Genomic DNA, 20474 nt, shown 5'->3' on the forward strand with positions numbered 1-20474 from the left:
CAAGGTTCCATCTTGGGACCCCCTCTGTTTAACATTTACATGCTCCCACTGGCACAGATTATAAAGAACAACAAAATAAACTACCACAGCTATGCAGATGACACACAAATATATATCACAATGTCACCAGGAGACCGAGGCCCTGTACAGGCTCTTGGTAAATGCATTGAGGAAATCAATGACTGGTTGTGCCACAATTTTCTCCAACTAAACAAAAACAAAACTGAAGTAATAGTCTTTGGCGCCAAAGAAAAACGATTACAGGTCACCAGAGAACTTCAATCTATACATCTAAAAACCACAAACCAGGCGAGAAATTTGGGTGTAGTGATGGATGCAGACCTAAACTTAGAAAAACACATTAAGACAATAACAAAGTCAGCTTACTATCACCTCAAGAATATTTCAAGGATAAAAGATCTGATGTCTCAACAGGACCTGGAAAAACTAGTCCATGCATTCATTTTTAGTAGGCTTGATTACTGTAACAGCATCTTTACAGGTCTACCTAAAAAATCAGTCAGACAACTACAGCTCATTCAGAACTCTGCTGCTCGAGTCCTCACTAAGACCAAAAAAGTGGACCACATCAGTCCAGCTCTGAGGTCTTTACACTGGCTACCTGTCCGTCAGAGGATAGACTTTAAAGTTCTGATGCTGGCCTATAAAGCTCTGAATGGTTTAGGACCAAAATACATCAGTGACCTGCTGACCCAGTATGAACCTTCCAGATCCCTCAGGTCATCTGGATCCGGTCTTTTATCAGTTCCCAGAGTCAGAACCAGACACGGAGAAGCTGCATTCAGCTTTTATGCTCCTTATATCTGGAACAAACTCCCAGAAAGCCTCAGATCAGCTGAAACACTCAGTTTATTTAAATCCAGGTTGAAGACTCACCTATTCTCAGCTGCATTTGAATAAAGCACCAAATCCACACTTTTAAGCTTAAATTTCAAAACTTACACTAACTACTGATCTTATCTATTTCTGATTTTATCTGTTTTGGTTTTATATACTGTTTTGTTTGTTTGTTAAGCTTAAATTTCAAAACTTACATTAACTACTGATTTTATCTACTGTTCTGATTTTATCTGTTTTGATTTTATATACTGTTTTGTTTGTTTGTTTGTTAAGTGGGTTTAGAGCTCTGGGTAGCTCCCCAACTGGGTCTAGACTGGGTCTAGAGAGTATTTTAAATTCAGGGAATTTAAAATAGAAAGTAGCTCGTCCACAGAAGGGCTGGTAGCTCCCCTTACGATAAGGGTTCAGATCGCGCGAACAGGTGTGGGATTAGAGCTCTGAGTAGCTCCCCAACTGGGTCTAGACTGGGTCTAGAGAGTATTTTAAATTCAGGGAATTTAAAATAGAAAGTAGCTCGTCCACAGAAGGACTGGTAGCTCCCCTTACGATAAGGGTTCAGATCGCGCGAACAGGTGTGGGATTAGAGCTCTGGGTAGCTCCCCAACTGGGTCTAGACTGGGTCTAGAGATTTTAAATTCAGGGAATTTAAAATAGAAAGTAGCTCGTCCACAGAAGGACTGGTAGCTCCCCTTACGATAAGGGTTCAGATCGCGCGAACAGGTGTGAAATGTGTGTGTTTAGTTAGTTTGTTTGTTTGCTTGTTTTAATTAATTTTAAATCATGCTTTTTATTTGTTTTTGTTTCTAATGTCTCTGTAAAGCACTTTGAATCACCTTGTTGTTGAATTGTGCTATACAAATAAATTTGCCTTGCCTTGCCTTGCCTAGATGAGCTCTTCTAAGCATCTGTTGAACCAGTTGTTACTCTCTTTGTGAAAATATCCCTCTTCTTTGTCTAAAGAGCTTGGAAAGAAAATGGTTCATCTTCTTCAGTTTTTAGAACTGAAGAAGCTTCTCGGATGAGAGGTGAAACATCTTCAAGAAACTTAAAGAAGTCCAGACGCTTTTCGTTCCAAGCTCTTTCGACCACGATGACCTGGATGACTGAGAACCTTTACAGACATGTCCCTCTTCTTTCTGACACTTGATCTTTAAGTTAAGGACCTTGTTCATCTAAACCTCAGTGAGTAATTTAGCAAACAAACTGAAGCCAGCTGATGCTTAAAGTGTTTTTGTTTGTGTTGCTTTTTTGCCTACTGATGCCTTATCAGTAATTTGGTTTAGCACATTGGAATTTTTTTCCTATAAAAGTTGTTAGTAAAGCGGCGGGGCCAGACGGTATCACCGGCCGTCTGCTGCGCTGCTGTGCTGACCAGCTAGCAGGTGTGTTCACTTACATCTTCAACGAGTCCCTGGCGAAGTCTGTGGTCCCCACATGCTTCAAAAGATCCACCATCATCCCTGTGCCCAAGAACAGCAAACCCTCATCCCTGAACGATTACCGGCCAGTTGCACTGACCTCGGTAGTAATGAAGGTGTTTGAGAGGCTGCTGAAGAACATCATCTCCTCCTCCATCCCAGACACCACAGATCCGCTGCAGTTCGCCTATAGATCCAACAGATCCACAGAGGATGCCATCGCCCACGTCCTACACACCACTCTCAGCCACGTGGACAAGAAACAGGGTAACTATGTGCGAATGCTGTTTGTTGATTACAGTTCAGCGTTTAACACAATAGTGCCCTGCAGACTGTTCACAAAGCTGAGGGATCTGGGACTTAACAGCCGTCTGTGTGCATGGGTGTTGGACTTCCTCACTGGCAGAACTCAGGTGGTGAGGGTGGGCAGGTGCTTCTCCAACAGCATCACCATCAACACAGGAGCACCTCAGGGATGTGTCCTCTCGCCACTGCTCTACTCCCTCTACACTTCAGACTGTGTGGCCACCCATGGCTCCAACACCATTGTGAAGTTTGCTGACGACACAGTGGTGTTGGGTGCCATCTCCAACAACGATGAGGCGGCCTACATGGATGAAGTGAAGAATCTGGCATCGTGGTGCCAGGACAACCACCTCCAGCTGAACGTCAGCAAGACCAAGGAGCTGGTGGTGGACTTCAGAAGGGGTCAGCACAGAGACTACAAGCCCATTATCATCAATGGAGCTCCAGTGGAGAGGGTGCAGTCCTTCAAGTATCTTGGTGTCCACATCTCCTCAGACCTGACATGGGCTGCCCACATTCAGGTCCAGACCAAAAAGGCTAGGCAGCGCCTGTATCACCTACGACAACTGAGGAAGTTCAGGGTCTCTCCAAAGATCCTCAGGATTTTCTATACAGGTGCTGTGGAGAGCATCCTCACACAGAACATGACATCGTGGTTCAGGAACAGCTGTGTGAAGGACCAAAAAGCTCAAAAAGCTCTCCAGAGAGTGATCCGCAGAACGCTGCTGCAGGATTGCTCTCCCCCCGCTTCAGGACACCTACACCAGGAGATGCCGGACTAGAGCAGCGCAGATACTGAAGGACCCGTCCCATCCTGGCAACAAACTGTTCCAACTTCTGCAATCTGGTAGAAGGTTCCGCATCTTCCGGGCAAGGACAGAGAGACTCAAGAGGAGCTTCTATCCCCAAGCCATCCGTGCCCTAAACACACACACCCGCCCTCTCACATCATCTATAATTGACTGAGACAAGACTCTTCCAGACACTAAACCAAGGCACAATGTACATTTCAATTCCTTTAATTTTAAATATGTTTATATTGTCTATCCTGTAAAATAGTCAGATATCTATTCATATTAATGTACAGAATTCACCTGCTTGCTGCTACTACTGCACATTCACCCAGTGTATATACTATATGTGTATGTATATATATATATATATATATATATATATATATATATATATATATATATATATATATATATATAATGTTCTTCCTCTACACCCCCCCCCCCCCCCCCCAATTTTTGCACATGTCGAGGAGCGTGTCAGGCTACATTTCACTGTGTGTTATACTTGTATAACTATGCATGTGACAAATAATAAAGAACCTAGAACCTAGAACCTAGTATCAGTTGTAGATAATTTTGTTTCTGTAGACATAAAATTTTCATTTTAATTACGAAAATTAAAGTTCCCCTAGTCCCCAGTCCCCCCTTCAGAAGGCATGTCAGTGGGTTTAGGGAGGTCCTAAAAGTATTCCCTGACTGCCTGACTATATCCTCAGTTGAATTCAGCAGCACCACACTTACACTGTACACCCTGTGAGGGGAGCTTCGGCTGCCAGTACCCATCAGCTGCCTCCAAAGTCCCACAGGCTAACCAAGCCCGATAGGACTCCGTCTTCAGCTTGATTACTGTGTCCACCATCAGGTTCAGGGATTTTCACCATGACACCTTGCGACCAAAACTCCTTGCAGCTGCCTCGGCAATGGAGGCGCAGAACATGATCCATTTGGACTGAATGTCCCCAGCCTCCCTCGGAATGCTGTCGAAGTTCTGCCAGAGATGGGAGTTAAAGATCTCCCAGACCAAGGCCTTTCCCAGACGTTTCCAGCTCACTGTTAGTATATATTTAGGTGTGCCAGGTCTTTCCAGCATCCACCCCTAACCCTCTATAGGTGATCATCAGTTGACAGCTCAGCTCCTCCCTTCACCCAAGTGTCCAGAACATATGGCTATGTATGATGCCATTACATAATCAATCACTGGCTTGATGCCACATGCACTTAAGGACATATTTATGTGCAAACATGGTGTTTATTTTGGACAAACTATGAGTTCCACAGAAGTCTAATAGTAAAACACCACCTGGGTTCAGATCAGAAAGGCCATTCCTCCCTTACACCCCTTCAGGTATCACTGTCATTGCCCACATGAGCATTGAAGTCTCCCAGAAGAATGACGGTGTGAAGGCGGACCCTCAAGAACCTCACCCAGTGACCCCAAAAAGTTAGGGCAATATACTGAGTAAGCTGAGGGGATATAAGAATACCCTCCTCTGCCGCCAATTCTCAATGAAGGCAATTCCAAAGGCTTGCATTGAGGTGAACCCAACTATAACTCAACCACACACACCATCTTAGGGTCTTTCCCCACCAGTGAGGTGACGTTCTATTTCTCAATAGCCAGCCTTGACAGTTGGGGATCAGATGGTCACGGGCCTCTGCCCCTGACTGCTGCTCGGCACACATTGCACCCGACCCATATGGAGCCTCCTGCAGGTGCTGGGCCTACAGGAGGGTGGGCCCAATTTGCTCCTTCGGGCTGCACCCGGCCAGACCCCAAGGCTCCTACAGCTCAGTCATTGGATGCTCCCCCTCTGGCTCCCTCCCCAGGCCTGGCTCCAGCTTAATATTAGACGAAAATACAAACGTTTTTAAATGATGATTTCATTTATCAAGGGAAAAATCAGCCACCAACCTGTCTCGTCGTATGTAAAATAATAAGTGGCCCTTTACAGGTATGGACTGAGACAAAAAAATCAGCCCTAGCATCTTTGGTCCAAGCAGGCCACCATGATTGGTCGCAAATGGTCCAGTTAAATATATGCACATAAAAATATTTGAAACTATCATTATGTGTATCAGGTTTTTTTTATCTGGTTGGTACAGTCATTGGATTAGCACATCTTAGCTGATACTAGTTAAATAAAAAGTGTAGCTTTTAGTGCAACTGTATGTATATATAATAATCATACGCATACTGTATTTTGTTTCAATTTCAATTTGTTGGATTATTGATATTGAAAGTTTTTCTTTTCTATCAGGTTGTAAAGCTGTTGTTGGATTCGGACATCTTAGTAGCAGTGCATGCATGTGACAATAAAAAACTACTCTTTAACCGTTAGTCAAAGCGGTTATTAGCGGGAGACAGATCGATCAAAATATTGATAGTATTGATGCTCGCACTGGGATTGGATCTCTTTTGTTCTGTTAGGTAACTATTGTGAAAGGTAAAAATCACAGTGATTTTGTGGTCATTAATATGTGTTTAGAATATGCATTTCATGATGATTCATCTCATAATTCATGACATATTGCACTCCTCTACATAGGCTGTCTTCATAGGTTAAGTATTTATATCAGTATTAGTATTGGCAAAAGTGATCCTGTATTTACTTGGAATCGTACTGAAAATTGTGGTTTCACACATCACTAGAAGTCATTAATTTTACTTTAAAATTTGAATCTCTACTTTCCAACCATTTTCTTATCATGTTATTTAGAACTTCCTCCATCTCTTTCTCACTCTGTTGTTGAGACTGCTATCCCTTCTCCTGCACTTCTCTGTTTAGCGCCTCTTGTGACTACGAGGGGGTTGTTGCTGGTACTATTGCTGCTTATATGATTAATTCAATTTACTTAATTTGACATATATTGCACCATTTCACTTTTGTTTGTCCATCATTATCAGCGTCTTCAACAATAAACTCTACAAGGTGCATGAGTGCAATAGGGGCCAGATTTGATTGGGCAATCCAGTGTCACTAATGAACAAATGTGCTTCTGTTAGTGCTTGCATGGCCGGGGTGCAGCAGCCCCACAAGCCGGCCTGTAGCCTGTATAATTATCAACAAAGAAAAAAGAAATATTGACCCATCAGCCCACAAGTACGTTGGCCCACCAGGCAAATGCGTAGTATGCTAGATTACCAGTCCAGCCCTGCCCCCTAAACATAATAACTGGTTAACCACTTTGGCAGCAAAAACTGTAATCAAGCATTTGCAATAGCTGGCAATGAGTCTTTCACATCACTGTGGAGGAATTTTGGCCCACTCTTCTTTGCCAAATTGTTTTTATTCAGTGCAATTCAGTTATTAGATTTAGGGGTCGATTACTTTTCCACATATAGCCAGGTAGATTTGGATAGCTTTTTTCTTTAGTAAATAAAACCATAATTTAAAATTTAAAATGTATCTAATTTTACACTTTGTTTGATGATCTGAAACATTTAAGTGTAACAAATGTGCAAAAAAACTAAAAAATCACTAATGGCTCAAATACTTTTTCACACCACTGTATCTTACTGTAAGTTACTGGACCTCCTCGCTACACGTCTGGTCAGTTTCTGAGTCATACATCTGTTTTTGTTTTGTTTTTTGTTATAATCTACTGTCTTCTTTTAGAGTCTTTGGACTAAGTGAATGTTTTTGAACTCTGAGGTACTTGGTTCTCATTTGCACTTAGTGTGTTGGAGGTAGCGCAGAACCATGACCACTTGCTGACACAATCAGTTGTCTGCAAAACTTTAACACGTACGATCATCCAAACTAAGATGAACAAAGAGTGAGTCATATCTGTGACTTTTCATGCTAAGTGCTTTTCTTGTCTCTCTATGTCAGCTTTTATCATCTTTACTTTTTGCAGCCGGGCAAAAAAACCCCAGCTGTTGTCCCAGTAGACATTTTTACTGTATCATTTTTAATTTGTGGCCATTTGGCGGCTGTTACTCACACAGCAGGGATGGACTAGGATATAAAAGGATCCCTGGAGTTTTTCCCTGAGATGCAGCACAGTACGATCAGCACAATTACAGCTGTAATGAATAGCAATTCAATTTTATATCTTCGTGGTTGCAACTGCTGGTTGGAAAAAGTAGCACATTTGAGGACTCCAGTGAAATAAGATGCACTTTCTGATGCTGTTACATTATTATTTTATTAGCTTACAATGGTTTTTAGGTTATTTAACAGTAAGAATCATTGGTTGTTACTACCTATTTTACCTAACAGCACCACACAAACCAATATATGAGTAATTTTGGTGTATCACAAATACCAATGATGTCAGCGCAACACTTTGATTCATGTACATTGTACACTCACAGCCACTTTATTAGGCACACTCTTCTAGCAGTGGGTTGACCATTATTTTGCTGTTAGAACTACTGCAGGCAGATTAAACAAGATGCTGGAAACTTTCCTGGGAGATTGACACGATAGCACAGTTGCTGTAGATTTGCCAGCTGCATATCCATATGCAAATCTCCCGTTCTGTCACATTCCAAAGGTACTCTGTTGGATGAAGTTTGTTTGAAGCTTCGTGATATGGTGCATAATTCTGCTGGAAGCAACCATCATAAGATTAGTACACTGAGATCATAAAAGAGATGACACAGGTGGAATGGAGCCTTCCTTTCATGTTGTTTACTTCAAATTTTGACCCAACCATTCAAACCTTGCAGCATAAATTGAGGAAGCAACATTTTTACAGTCTCCGGTTCCCCAGTTTTTGTGAGCCTGTGTGTCGCCTCAGCTTCCTATTGTTAGCTGACACAAGTGCGGTCTGGGTGTGGTATTCAGCAGTTTCTCAAATACTCAGACCAAAGCATCTGGCACCAACAACCATGCCTCATTCAAGTAGACATGTTCAAGTCAACTTTAAGGTTGTGTTGTTTCTACTTGCCCATTGAGCTGCCCATTTGATTGGCTGATTACGGATGGATGGATGGATGGATGGATGGATGGATGGATATGTTTCCTCTTGACCTCAGACATTACCCCCTTCGTACTGTCGCAGCCAGAGAATAAATACAGAGGTGGACTGCTGTCTACTCCAGAATGTCACATTACAGTGAGACACAGACTGAGCTGAGACAGCCTGGCCTGTGTTCAGCACAGCTGGAACTGCAATGAACAGGAAGTTTCAAAGTCACAAGAGACATTTTTAAGTATCGAAACCTTTCACATGCATTAGACAGAACTTCTTCAGTTGGCTGTGGTCTTAGGTAATAATGGTGAACTTCCTTTGTCCCAGTACTCAAAATGTTAAGTTCAGATCTGTGAGTACAATCGGATTTCTCAATTTTTTCTATTTTCTCATTTTATGCAATTTTAATGTTTTAAAGATACACAGATATAAAGATTTACATTTAAAAAAATATAAGGGTAAGCGGAGGATATAAAACATTATATTTTATATAACTACTTTCTTATATTCACCCAGATGGTATTGTCTGTTGTCTAATGTCTAAAAGGTTCTGAGTGTGAATATATCCATAAGTTACCAACTATTTATCACCACGAGCAACAGGCTATACATTTCTTTTATTGATCCCATGTCTATGTAAAGTCAAGACTGAGATAACCGTGGTGACCATCTGCCCCTTTTTCCATCTGTCATCTGGATCCTCCTTCAACTCTCAGCATGGTCACTACAGAACATCTTGCTATGTTGGCGTTTGTTAAATTTGTGCTCCACAGCTGATGAATGGCATCCTCTGGGAGGGGAAAACACATTGTTCGCCATATTATCAAATCCTTAGCATTTGTTCATACCGGTTTCTATAGACATATACTTTCTGTCATCCAGAGTGCCAAAATTTGACTCACCATTGAAAATCTAATCCACATTGCTTTCTCAATCGGCATTTTTATTCTGGCTTTGAACTGTTGATTTGTGGTTTCTTTTCCGTGGTGTTGAGCCAGTTGCTAACAATAAATTATGCAACATGCGTGACAAACCATGCAATGGATTTTCTGATCTTACTCAGAATTCCTAAAAAGTTTGGACTTGGACTTTGTTCAACCAAACCTCAAAACAAATGAACAAAACTCTCAAATGGAGCCTCAGGTTATGTGCGTAAGGTTATCTAAAATTCCACAGAAATCAAACTTGATGAAAACTATGTCTGTCTTGAAAATGAAGCTGTAATGTCAGCCAAATCTGTCATGACCCACAATGACTCCTTTCTGTGTTTCTATAGTAAGTCAGTATTTTTAACAAAAACATCTGATACCAAAGGTCACATAAAACCTTCAGCTACCCTTATTATGTGGGCTTGTTTGGGGCAAAATAAAAGTTTAAGGTTGCAAAGATGTAATGTGTTGGATTCCTTTGGACTTTTCTGTGTTTATCTCTTAACACTACATGCTTACATTGGTGTATTATCACAGTAACAGTGGTTTTGGATCAGAGTTGATCCAAAACCATGGTTGCTACTGTAGCTGTCGTCTAACTCTCATAAGTTTTAGGTCAAGAATGTCAAACTCATTTTACATTGTGGACTGTATACAGCCCACTTAGCTCTTAAGTGGGCTGGAACAATATAACTCCCCTTTCTGTTAGTGTAAAAAAACCTAACTACACATTTAATCCCTAAGAAAATTAAAATGAAGTGCAATTTTAACAATAAGTCTCAGTTTTTCTATATAATTACAAAATCTTGCCTAATTGTGCCACAAATCTGCCATATTAAAGAAATATGTCAGAAATAAATGTGTAAAATGGCAGTAAATGTTCTAGTTGTTCATTCCTCAGTTAAGTCCTGTAATAATAAAGTAGAAAGTTGTTAACTGACTTTTTTAACTTTAACTGTTAACTGTGACCCAACTGGAAAAGTTGGAAATGTCTACAGTTGTGAACAAAAAATGAAAATCAGGAATTCTTCTTTCTTTTTTTTGCTTTACTTTGGTGCAATATGAATGGCCATGGTGGAGGTATTTTTTTTTTTTTTAGGAAAAGCTATAAAACCTATAAAAATACAGTTCACATTTTCCAAAGCCTTCCAGTGGGCCAGATTGGAGTCTTTCCTGGGCTGATTCTGGCCCCCGGGACTTATGTTTGACATCCCTGTTTTAGGCTTTTCAGCTGCCTGGGAGCAAGAACCAGACAGCCTGGCTGTTGTTGATTAAGGTCACTGAGGTGGACGTCATGGTGTACAAAGACTCACGATCACATACTATGCATATTTAGATGTAATATGTTTGTGCTCACTGGGTTGCCTTTATGAGGAAGTTAACTTGTCTCTGGGATTCACACTCGCCAGGAACTCTTTAATGTGTCTATAGAAGAGAAACTGCAACTTTCACCCTTCAAAGGAAGAATGCATCCAGCCCAGTTTAGTGTGTTTGAGTCATCCTCAGACCTCAGCTATTGTGACTCCCTTTCCCAGCACAGGCATCTGCTTGCTGGTAAAGGATTATTTCTCCTGCATAAAACCTTTTTAGTACAAGGGAAAAAATGTTGGACCATTGTTGTACCAAATGTGTTTTTTATCACAACTTGGCAAATCATTGTTTGCCAAGATTCCTGATGTTATCATGCTTTTAAAAAAGATGCTGTCTTTACAGCCACCTCAGGTCTAGATATTCACCATAGGTAAAACTCCCTGATGGAGTATTCCCATTTTGTAAAATGTTGGGTTTTTTTGATTGGTTCTTTGTTTTTCTCCACTTACCTACAAAGGTGTCACATAGAAGATGGACATACTGTGACATCATCCATTGGTTAGGGATGGACCTAACCAATGTTTTTAGTGTCATCATTGAGGTTTTTGAAACATGGAAAGTAACTGGTGGATCTTACTGGACACACTCACTGGTCGCTATTTGTCAATCACATATGAGTCATTATTATCTTGTTGCCCTTTAAGACTCTAGAGGACACCATAATTTACTAAATTAACACCAAGGTCAGAAAGAACTGAACTAAAAAATGAAAGAGAACTGAACAATTAAGAACATCAACTCATCATGTAGATGATTACTGAGGGTGAAAGGTCAATGTGAGCCTAAGGTTTGTTTTACCCCTGACTTCTATACAACAAGATCTCTTTCTTTTCTTTTCTTTTTGTCAAGCCAGAGGCGTCAGGCACCGTAGCATTCACTTTCACTTTTCAGGCCCCGCAGGCCATGACTTTATATAAAGACTATGCTCACTTGTCCTTTAAGACTGGGTGGTAAAAATAAACTTGGGTTGAAGTGGCATGAAATAGAGGTTATAACAGCTGTTTGTGAGTTATCTTGAGTTATTTTTCCATAATATGGTATACTTTTAAATTCTGAACAATTGCACATGTAAAAATGTGCTATAGGTCTCACTGCAAAGCCCACATAGAAGGTTTCCCACTGCTTCTGACGGACTGTCAGAGTGCTGAGGTAATGCTTCCTCAGCCTCATCTGCTCTCTTGGCTGATAGAGACATATGATTCACTGTGTACGTCTCACTAAAAATTGTAGTCAAGCATTGATCGTCTGTATTTGTGCTTGTCTGTGTGCAGCCTGCACATGTCATTAAGTGTGTAGTGTGTGCGTGTGTGTTTGCCTACAGGGTGTGGATTAATGCTAGTTTATTGTTGTGTCGTTGTGTGGGTGCCTTATTAATCTCCAAATGTTTGACTCACTGAGAGTATTGCTGGCAGGAACCTCAATCTCCTTGTTTGAATAAACAAAGTTATATAACAGAGTTAAGGCCTGGCAACATGATGTTTTGTTTTTTTTTTTTTGGGGGGGGGGGGGGGGGGGGGGGTAAATGGCAAGTATGGAAAATCAAGAATTTTGGTGGGGAACACAGAATGGTCTTGACCTCAGTGGTGCTCTTCTTCTTCGGGGATCTAGGTGTGCCGTTATGAAACTCTGTATTCTAAATAGAGAGGTGGTAAAAAGAAGAGTGATGTCTGACACGGTTTTAGAAAAAAAGTGTGCAAAAATAAAAGCGTAATATGATGTCATGCTTTTTCTCTTTTCTTCACAGCTGCTAACTGGGACCCTGGATGGGAAGCTCAGGCTGTTTAAGTCTAGCAGTGGCTCTTCTTTGTCCTGTGACACCAGCGCTGCCGTGCACAGTGTCCTCAACAAGACTGTGTAATTACAGCTGGCCCCTGCAGAGCCCATGCAGGTTTTATTAATGCAGTTCCAAGTGGGATTTTCATTGGGAAAGAAGAATTTAAACGTTTTCTTTTTTTGCTCTTGGTTTAATGAAAAACAGGTAGAGTTATATAAAAATGTGCTCTTGTGTGTTCTTCCTCGGTGCTTAAAATTGTCAGTAGAAACCAGCCATTTCAGATCATTCGTCTTTGTTAAACTTCCTGCCCATGCTTCCAGCGCATTTCTTATTTAAAGGGAGCACGCTGCTTTCTTTGAACTCATTTAGCTGCATTTTTGTGATGCACGATTTAGTCAATTAAACATAATATCGCTAAATTTGCCAAAAACAATTATTATTAGCAGTTTTTCACATCTGTTGCACATTCTGAATGGTCAAGCATAACGTTTAGTTTGTTCAGTATGTGGAACAGATGTACTTCTTATATCGCTGGCTGTGACCTCCACTTAGCAGATCAGCACGTAGAGCTATGACATCAACTGGGTGCAACCACTTTGGCTGCCAGACACACAGATGCTCCTACTGTTCATACTGATGCACCCATCTCCATTGTTTGTGCTGGATGTTTAGTCCTTTCTACCTTAGTCACAACAAACTGTCAGGTACTCTAATACATAGTAGAGGATATAAAGGCTCAATGTGAAATTTGTTCAAAAATTGTTGAATTTGTTGAAAAATTGGTTTGCAACAACACTATTTACAAAAAAGCTGGCAAGCTTAAATTTCTAAGGTTTCCCATTTGATGCAAGATTCCAGTTTATTTTCTGTGAGCTTTTTAAAAACACATTTGTGATGTTACAGTCTTGTGCCAAAATAGATTCAATTCATTCTTCACCTCAAAATTCTACAAAACAATTTAAATCTATTAAAAATATATTAAAATATAACATGTATATTCTGAGCCTTTGCCATGACACTCTGAACTGAACTCAGGGGCATCCTGTTTCTGCTGATCAGCTTGATTGGAGTCCACCTGTGGTAAATTAATTTGATTCAACATGAAGGTGCGCACCTGTCTACATAAGGTCCCATAGTTGACAGTGCATGTCAGAGCACTAACCAAGCCATGACGTTTAAGGAATTTTCTGTAGACAGAGGAGAAGATCCAGAAGGACAACCATTTCTGCAGCACTCCAGTAATCAGACCTGTGTGGCAGAACAGCCAAACAAAAGCCCCACCTCGGTAAAAGGCACATGACAGCCAAAAAGTCTGCCCAAAAGCACCCTAAGGACTCTCAGATCAGAGAAACAAAATTCTCTGAAACAAAGATTAAACCCTTCGGCTTGAATGCCAAACATCATGTCGGGAGGAAACCAGCCACTACTGATCCCTTGGCCAATACCATCCCTACAGCAGAGCATGGTGGTGGCAGCATCATGCTGTGGGGATGTTTTTCAGCAGCAGGAACTGGGAGACCAGTCAAGATCAAGGGAACGATGAATGCAGCAATGTACAGAGACATCCTTGATGATAACCTGCTCCAGAGCGCTCTGGACCTCAGACTTGGCTGAAGGTTCAGCTCCAAACAGGACAACAAACCTAAGCACACAGTCAATATAACAAAGTAGTGGCTTCAGGACCACTCTGTGAATGTCCTTAAATGGCCCAGCCAGACCCCACTAAGTCTCTATTCTTTTGTGTCATTCTTATATCTCCAAACAAGGTGACAGATTAATATGTTTTCTCTTACATTGATTTGGAAATAAAATCAAAAATAATTTTTGAAGTCACAAAGTCATCAATCCTATATCGCATGTCCTCTTAGGTTCAACATTAAGATATTCTTTCTATCTCAAGTTTAATACCACAGTTTATTGCTAAGTAACGTTTCCTGGTGATGTTTAATTTTCTTTGGAAAAACAGTCTCCTGCTCTGCTGCTCCTGTCACCTCCACCATATTATAAGCCTTAACTCAGTCTTCAGACAGAAAGGAGGAATGCTCATCCCCCATCTGCAGGGGGACATAATTTCAAGCATCACTCATCCCCTGTCCATTAGGAAAAGATATCAGAGTTGACGCATTATGTGATGGCGCTAAATCCACTGATAGTATGCTCAGTCTTAACTTCCTCAGACTGTTTTCCAAAAACTGCTCATCTGTGTCTTGTCCCCTGTCCAGTATTCTGTATTTGATTTACTCTGCCCTTTTTGGACTGCTTACTTTAATTGATACCAAGGCAGGCTGTCTGTGAGGATGTGCAGTGCGATCCTCAGCTAGATCATGAAGTATAGCTTTGAAGTTGCACAGTATCAGCTGCCAGATATGGATAGGATTTATAGGGTGGTACCTCTTGCTTTGTCATGCATTACATTATGTATGTACTGTGTGTGTGTGTGTGTGTGTGTGTAGGTGCGTGTGTTTATGCCACAAAGATAGGTATGTACTGGCAACGCTGCATTTTCCCTGTCACGGTGAGCTTTAGTGTTCCTGCAAGTAGGAGACACTTTTTATCGGAGCAGAACGATAAATTGTCTTTGGGGTAAATTTACGCAGCCATGTTCTTTCTCTATTTTCGTCCTGGAATGTGTGTATTCAGTGTCTTTCCTTGAATTAATTAACCTGAATTCAGTGAGCATGTGCTCTCAAAACAAAGTAATATATTGCCATATGTGCAAATCCTTTGTCTGTGTGAGGTCATTTTGGGTCCACTCCCTTCATCGAGCTCACCACTAAAGAATGAAGTACACTTGAAAATAAAAAAGGACTTCAATAATATCCACACCCAAACATTATGAGTGTCCAACATTCAATCTCTCACAGTCTTTTGTCATTGAAACTGACAGAAAGAAGAACTTTGTCTCCAGCTTTGGAATTATTAGATGCTGGATATGACAGCACTGAACATGGTGTAACGCTGGAGGAAGATATGCAGAGCCCTCAGCATAATATACAAATGTGTAGGTGTCGTTCCCTGCTATGTGGTTTGGTGGTCTTTTGGCTCGCTGGTCACAGTCTCATCAGCACTCTGAACACATTTCCCTTGGGTCATAATGAGGCACGTGAACTTTACTGATGATCTACAGACTCGTGAGGATTTCTGCTCTTTTGTTCTCAAGAGTTCAAAGCTAAGGGAGTGGACACGTGTCAAAAACTGCTGTTCTGCTCTCTCAGTTCATTCCAGTATAAGCAAAGCTAACGGAACAACGTATAATGTTCTATAAATTGTGCCAAAGAAATCCAAACTGATGATATCTGTAATGATTTATATTCTATACGTAAATTACAGGAAAAATAACTGAGATTCAGCTCATACGCAATCTATTTAATGAGAGTCTTCAAATGTTCAGACACTAATGATGGTATCAGTCATCGAGCATCAGTGTGCTACAGTGGAAGCAACGATACAACCATAAGCTGTACATAAAAGATGGAAGTAGCTAACGTGACCTTTATGCATTATGTTAGCTACTTCCATCTTAGTTTGTTCCACCTGATAATGGCATTTTGGCATCTTCTTGAAACCAGAGGTGGCTCAGACTGAGAAGCCAGCAACAGAGGATTCTCATACGGAAGCAATTTGGGAATCACAAATAGCTACGTCTGGAAACATAACCCAATTTATCTTGTAGTTTACTCTGTGTGATTATAATTTACAAAATGAACATAATTCTCTATTAAATAAGACGCGCAAACTCGCAATTTAGATCAACAACTCACTGGGAAAATATTTACTGAGGAGATAAATCAAGCAAGAAGTAGGGTCAGTTTCTCATACAATTCTTTTCAAGTAGACCTCTTTTTCACCTGCTGTTGACCATTATAAGGACAAGCAGGTTCGTGACACTTATGGATTGACTATACTTGGACCAGCATGTTACTTCCATTGCTTTTTAGCCTGTGGGGACAACATCCATACATCCATTTTTCCTACTTATGTGGGTCCAGATCACCATGGCAACAGCCTAAGCAGAAATGCCTAGACCTCACTCCTCCCGGCTATCTCACCAGCAGTTCTGGTGGGACACCCAGAACACCAAGGTGTTCCCAAGCTAGTCAACAGTCGTAACTTCACCAGCGTGTCCTTGGTCTCCTTCTGCTAGGACATAATTGAAACACTTGAAACACAAGGTGCCCAGGAGTCATCTGACAGATGCCCAAACCATCTCAACTGGCTCCTTTCCTTGTGGAGGAGTTGCAGCTCTGATCTGACACTCTCCAAAATGGCCAAACTTCTCATCCTTCCTCTAAGGGAGACCTCAGACTAGCACGGCGTAACCTATTTGTGAGTCACCCCACCACATTGACAAACTCTGAAGTCTTATCAAAGTGAACCAATCAATGCTCATTAACATGGGGGAGGGAAAAGAGGGAAGATTATTGCTAATGGTGTCAATGCTAGAAGGCTTGTTTTTGATCACCCGTGTACGGTACTTTACGTCGTTTGTGTAAAACAACAAGCTATGGCTGTTCGGAGTCCAGTTCACATTAAATCTGTCACTCAGCCAAGTCAAGAACATTTTTGACTTTGACAACACCCTTCCTGAAAACCATCTAGTATGAGGCCCTGAGTACATACATTAGTTCATGCATCAGATATAACATGCTGTGTAGTCGCTGCGCTCTGCTTCTTCTTTTGTGGTCCACAAATTACAGATTCTATTTTGAACAGTGCAGCGCATGTCCCAGCCTAACCCCTTCTGACTGCAACATTCAAGGTAACTGTAAATAACGACCATGAAAGATAAGGTTTAAAGTCACTAATAAATATTGGTGAAATATCCCGATGGAGCCACACAGGAAGACAGACAAGCAATTAGCGTCTTTACTGTACTTGACTCTGTCCTGAGCAGCTCTGGGCTGCGTTGTGCAGACAACAACGGAAATACAGATTATTACCAGATGGTGTCATCCAAGGTGCGAGGCATAAACATTGAAACCCTTAACACTCTGATAAATCAACACGAGACCCTTGCGGAGTTAGCGGGATAAATGGGAAAAACAGGAGCACGTAACACAGGATTCCAGATCCGTGAACAAACCCTGTTGAGGTAAAATGCATTCAAATACTGTTGATCGTTCAAAAAGGTAAACATAACATGAAATCCAGAGGTGTCATAATGGCCTTAAAACAAGAACCTCCTCGCTGAGCGCACAGTATTTATAAGGTTAAGGCACTTCGTCAGCTCCATTAAGCCGAGGCGCAAGGGTGAGATAAGATGATAGTTTGGCAAGTAAGTATAAACCATCAAGTCTCTGCCCATTTCTCAGGTTCATCAAACTAAACTCTAACCTTTCGCTGAACAAAGATAGCATTTGAACATTAACCTCTACCATTAGTGAATTCCTTTGTTTTTATGGCTGAATTTATTTCCTTAAAGAGGCAATTTTATGTTTTCCTCTTTAATCATGTTTAAGTAAGCTGGGAAATTACCAGCACATGTGCTTGAGCTCCATTTCAGTGCATGTGTCTCTATGTAGCCTGTTAATCTGTCATTTTTTTTTATATTACTATTGTTACATAACATTATGCTCTGGTTCTTAGAGTTTTACTCTTGCCATAAAACAAACAATGGGAAAGCTTTGAAGAGGAAGATGTGATCAATATTTCTGCTCCAATTTAATGTGCCGGCAGTGTTTGAAAACACATCAAAGTAAGAGATATTAAAAAACACACATACATACATCATGTGTCATCCTTGCGAGCCTAGTTTTAAGCTTATGTGGTTGCCAACTAGCCGTGGCTTTCACCTGTCCGGGTAACTTAAATCTGTGGAAGAAAGTAAGTATATGGCAGAATTTCCATTTCATAAGGTGCAAGTTTTCATACCCTCGAATGAACTCTGGTTCAGCAGAAGTGAAAACATCTCAGAACTGAATTTTAGATGGTTTTTGAAGGAAACTGTAGCTGCGTCACACTAACTCACCTCAAATGTTTAAAGCTTTCGGTGTACAGACAGAGTCAGGTTGCCAGCGATGAAACCTGGAGTCAATAATGAGCAGGAAATTCTCTTCTGGAACATTCCTTCTAGCTGCACCGACCCTCGGTGTATGATTCAGTGATTTATTTTTTTTCTGTTATATCAAAAACCAGCATGCAGCACATTCTCCCCTCCACTTGACGGATTTGTTGCTTTCAAATTAGGTGTTAAAACAATGAAGTTATTGTTTAAAACCACATACGTTTGTTGCCTTTTTCATAAATCGAATTTATCTCCGTGTTTCTTCGCTCAAATACCAAATAGATTTATTACCTGTGGCTCATAAAGCAATTCACAATATATGCAAGTTTTCCATACCTTTCAAACATCTTTGTTGGTGAACTCGGGCCTTGACATTGCTCGCAATTCCTCATTTTTACATGCAGCACACAACAGGTAATAGCATGAGATACAGTTTCATTCCTGGAAGTAGTCCCTCTGGTTTAGGTGAGGATGCTGCCTCATCACAGCGTGCAGGAGTCAGGACTCACAGCGCTGTTGATGTTCCTACATTTTGCCCGGTCACATAAAGCATGTTCCCGTAATGTCCGAAAAAACTGACTGTTTGTAAAAGATGACTTGACTGGAGCATTTTCAGTGCTGCCCTCTTGATGAAAAACCAAGGACAATTAATGCTCATAAGACTGTCACAAGGAGGCCTCCTGTGAACCACTTTGTTGTCTGTATTATAAAACCACTATCTAAATAAATGGATAGAAACTGCATGAACTGCTTCTCAAATCCATCAAGTTTGGCAACGTGGGCCAAAGTAAGCTTTAAAAGGCTCATATTTCCTCCACAAGTACACTACTTCTACTACACATGCGCAAAGGTACACACAGGCCAGTTAGGAGTGCAACCACAATCAATATGTTTGGCTCATTCCAGCAGAGCACTTAAAGACTGCCATCCTAATTCACCCTATGTATATGGTATGCCAAGAGAAGGTATGAAGTACAGTTACAACTTCTGAAGTCTCTGCAAATCTCTGCTGCATGCACGTATTAGTGCAAACAACATGGTCGACTAATAAGTTTCCTGTTCCAGCAGTTTATTTGCTCCTTGGTGACAGGAGTGTGACAATCGTCAGTTTTTAGCATTTGGGGATTTTTTTCTGTAGATTTACATTCAGAATTCTGGTTATAATGTCTCCGGTTGGCTTCAATTGTCAGATCTGGAAGATGAACGCATCTTTTTGGATATAGCCTGAAGTCTAGAGAGGTTCAAGGCTGCTGTGCATGTGTGAAAATGGCTACTGAAAGAAGAACAGTGGTGAGCAGTGACCTGTACTGTAACAACCAAAAAAGACAAAAAAACCCTGCGTGGTGCTCATGTTCCTGTTTTTCTGTGTGGCATGTTTACCATCCTCCTTTGCAAAAATATCGTGTAGTCCAGTTTTTGATTACTCAAACTTTTAAATTACTGGTCAAGGGGTGGATTTTTTTAAAATTGTAGTTATTAAATGTTCCGTGGGTACATAAAAGCAGGTTTCTTTTTTGTGTCATGAAACTGTAACTGTCAAAGCATCAAAATGAAAAGTATAATATGAAACTTTTAAACTGTAAGGAAGTAAAACCATGGAGCGATATAAATGAAAAATGGAAGCCATGAAATATTGTGCTATCTACTCTCCAACACTTCTACAGGATGCCTTGTTGTGATGTATGTACTTTACAGTACTCAAAAACTCAAACCTTTACTTACATTTTACGTCCCTGAGCAACTAAAATGCAGGATGAGTTTGTATCGGCACTGAAGCTTCAGCTATGCTGCAGCACCTTCTGTGCCCAGGGACCCAAGGCCAAAGCTCCTCCTCCTTTCCTCTCCGCTGAAGAGATCTCACTCTCACTTTGTTCACTCTCTCACACAAAACTCCTCTTAGTTCTTGCATTAGCTGTCCATACCTACAATCTTTTTTGTTGTTGTAGGTTTTACATTGCTGCTCCCTGTAGATTTCTTAGTCACTCTTGCACAAGTCTTCTGTAAAAAGAACTCATAATTCTCACAGTTCTTAGGCTCTCATAAATTTCCAGTAAGAGATCTTACTGTTCTGCTATAACTCCACACATCCCATCAGCT

At 40.9% G+C, this 20474-nt stretch overlaps 1 protein-coding gene across 1 annotated transcript in view; it reads left to right on the forward strand.

Moving 5' to 3' along the window:
* Window positions 1–15190, forward strand: part of wdr27 (WD repeat domain 27) — a 53150-nt gene extending 37960 nt beyond the window's left edge. The window contains exon 24 of the mRNA XM_026191025.1: window positions 12344–15190. Within this exon, the coding sequence (XP_026046810.1) occupies window positions 12344–12457 (114 nt within the window). The 3' untranslated portion in view covers window positions 12458–15190. The remainder of the gene's footprint in view (window positions 1–12343) is intronic.
* The last annotated feature ends 5284 nt before the right edge of the window (window positions 15191–20474 follow it).

The sequence above is a fragment of the Astatotilapia calliptera genome, chromosome 13, assembly GCF_900246225.1.
Source record: "Astatotilapia calliptera chromosome 13, fAstCal1.2, whole genome shotgun sequence".
In the NCBI taxonomy this organism is placed as follows: Eukaryota; Metazoa; Chordata; class Actinopteri; order Cichliformes; family Cichlidae; genus Astatotilapia; species Astatotilapia calliptera.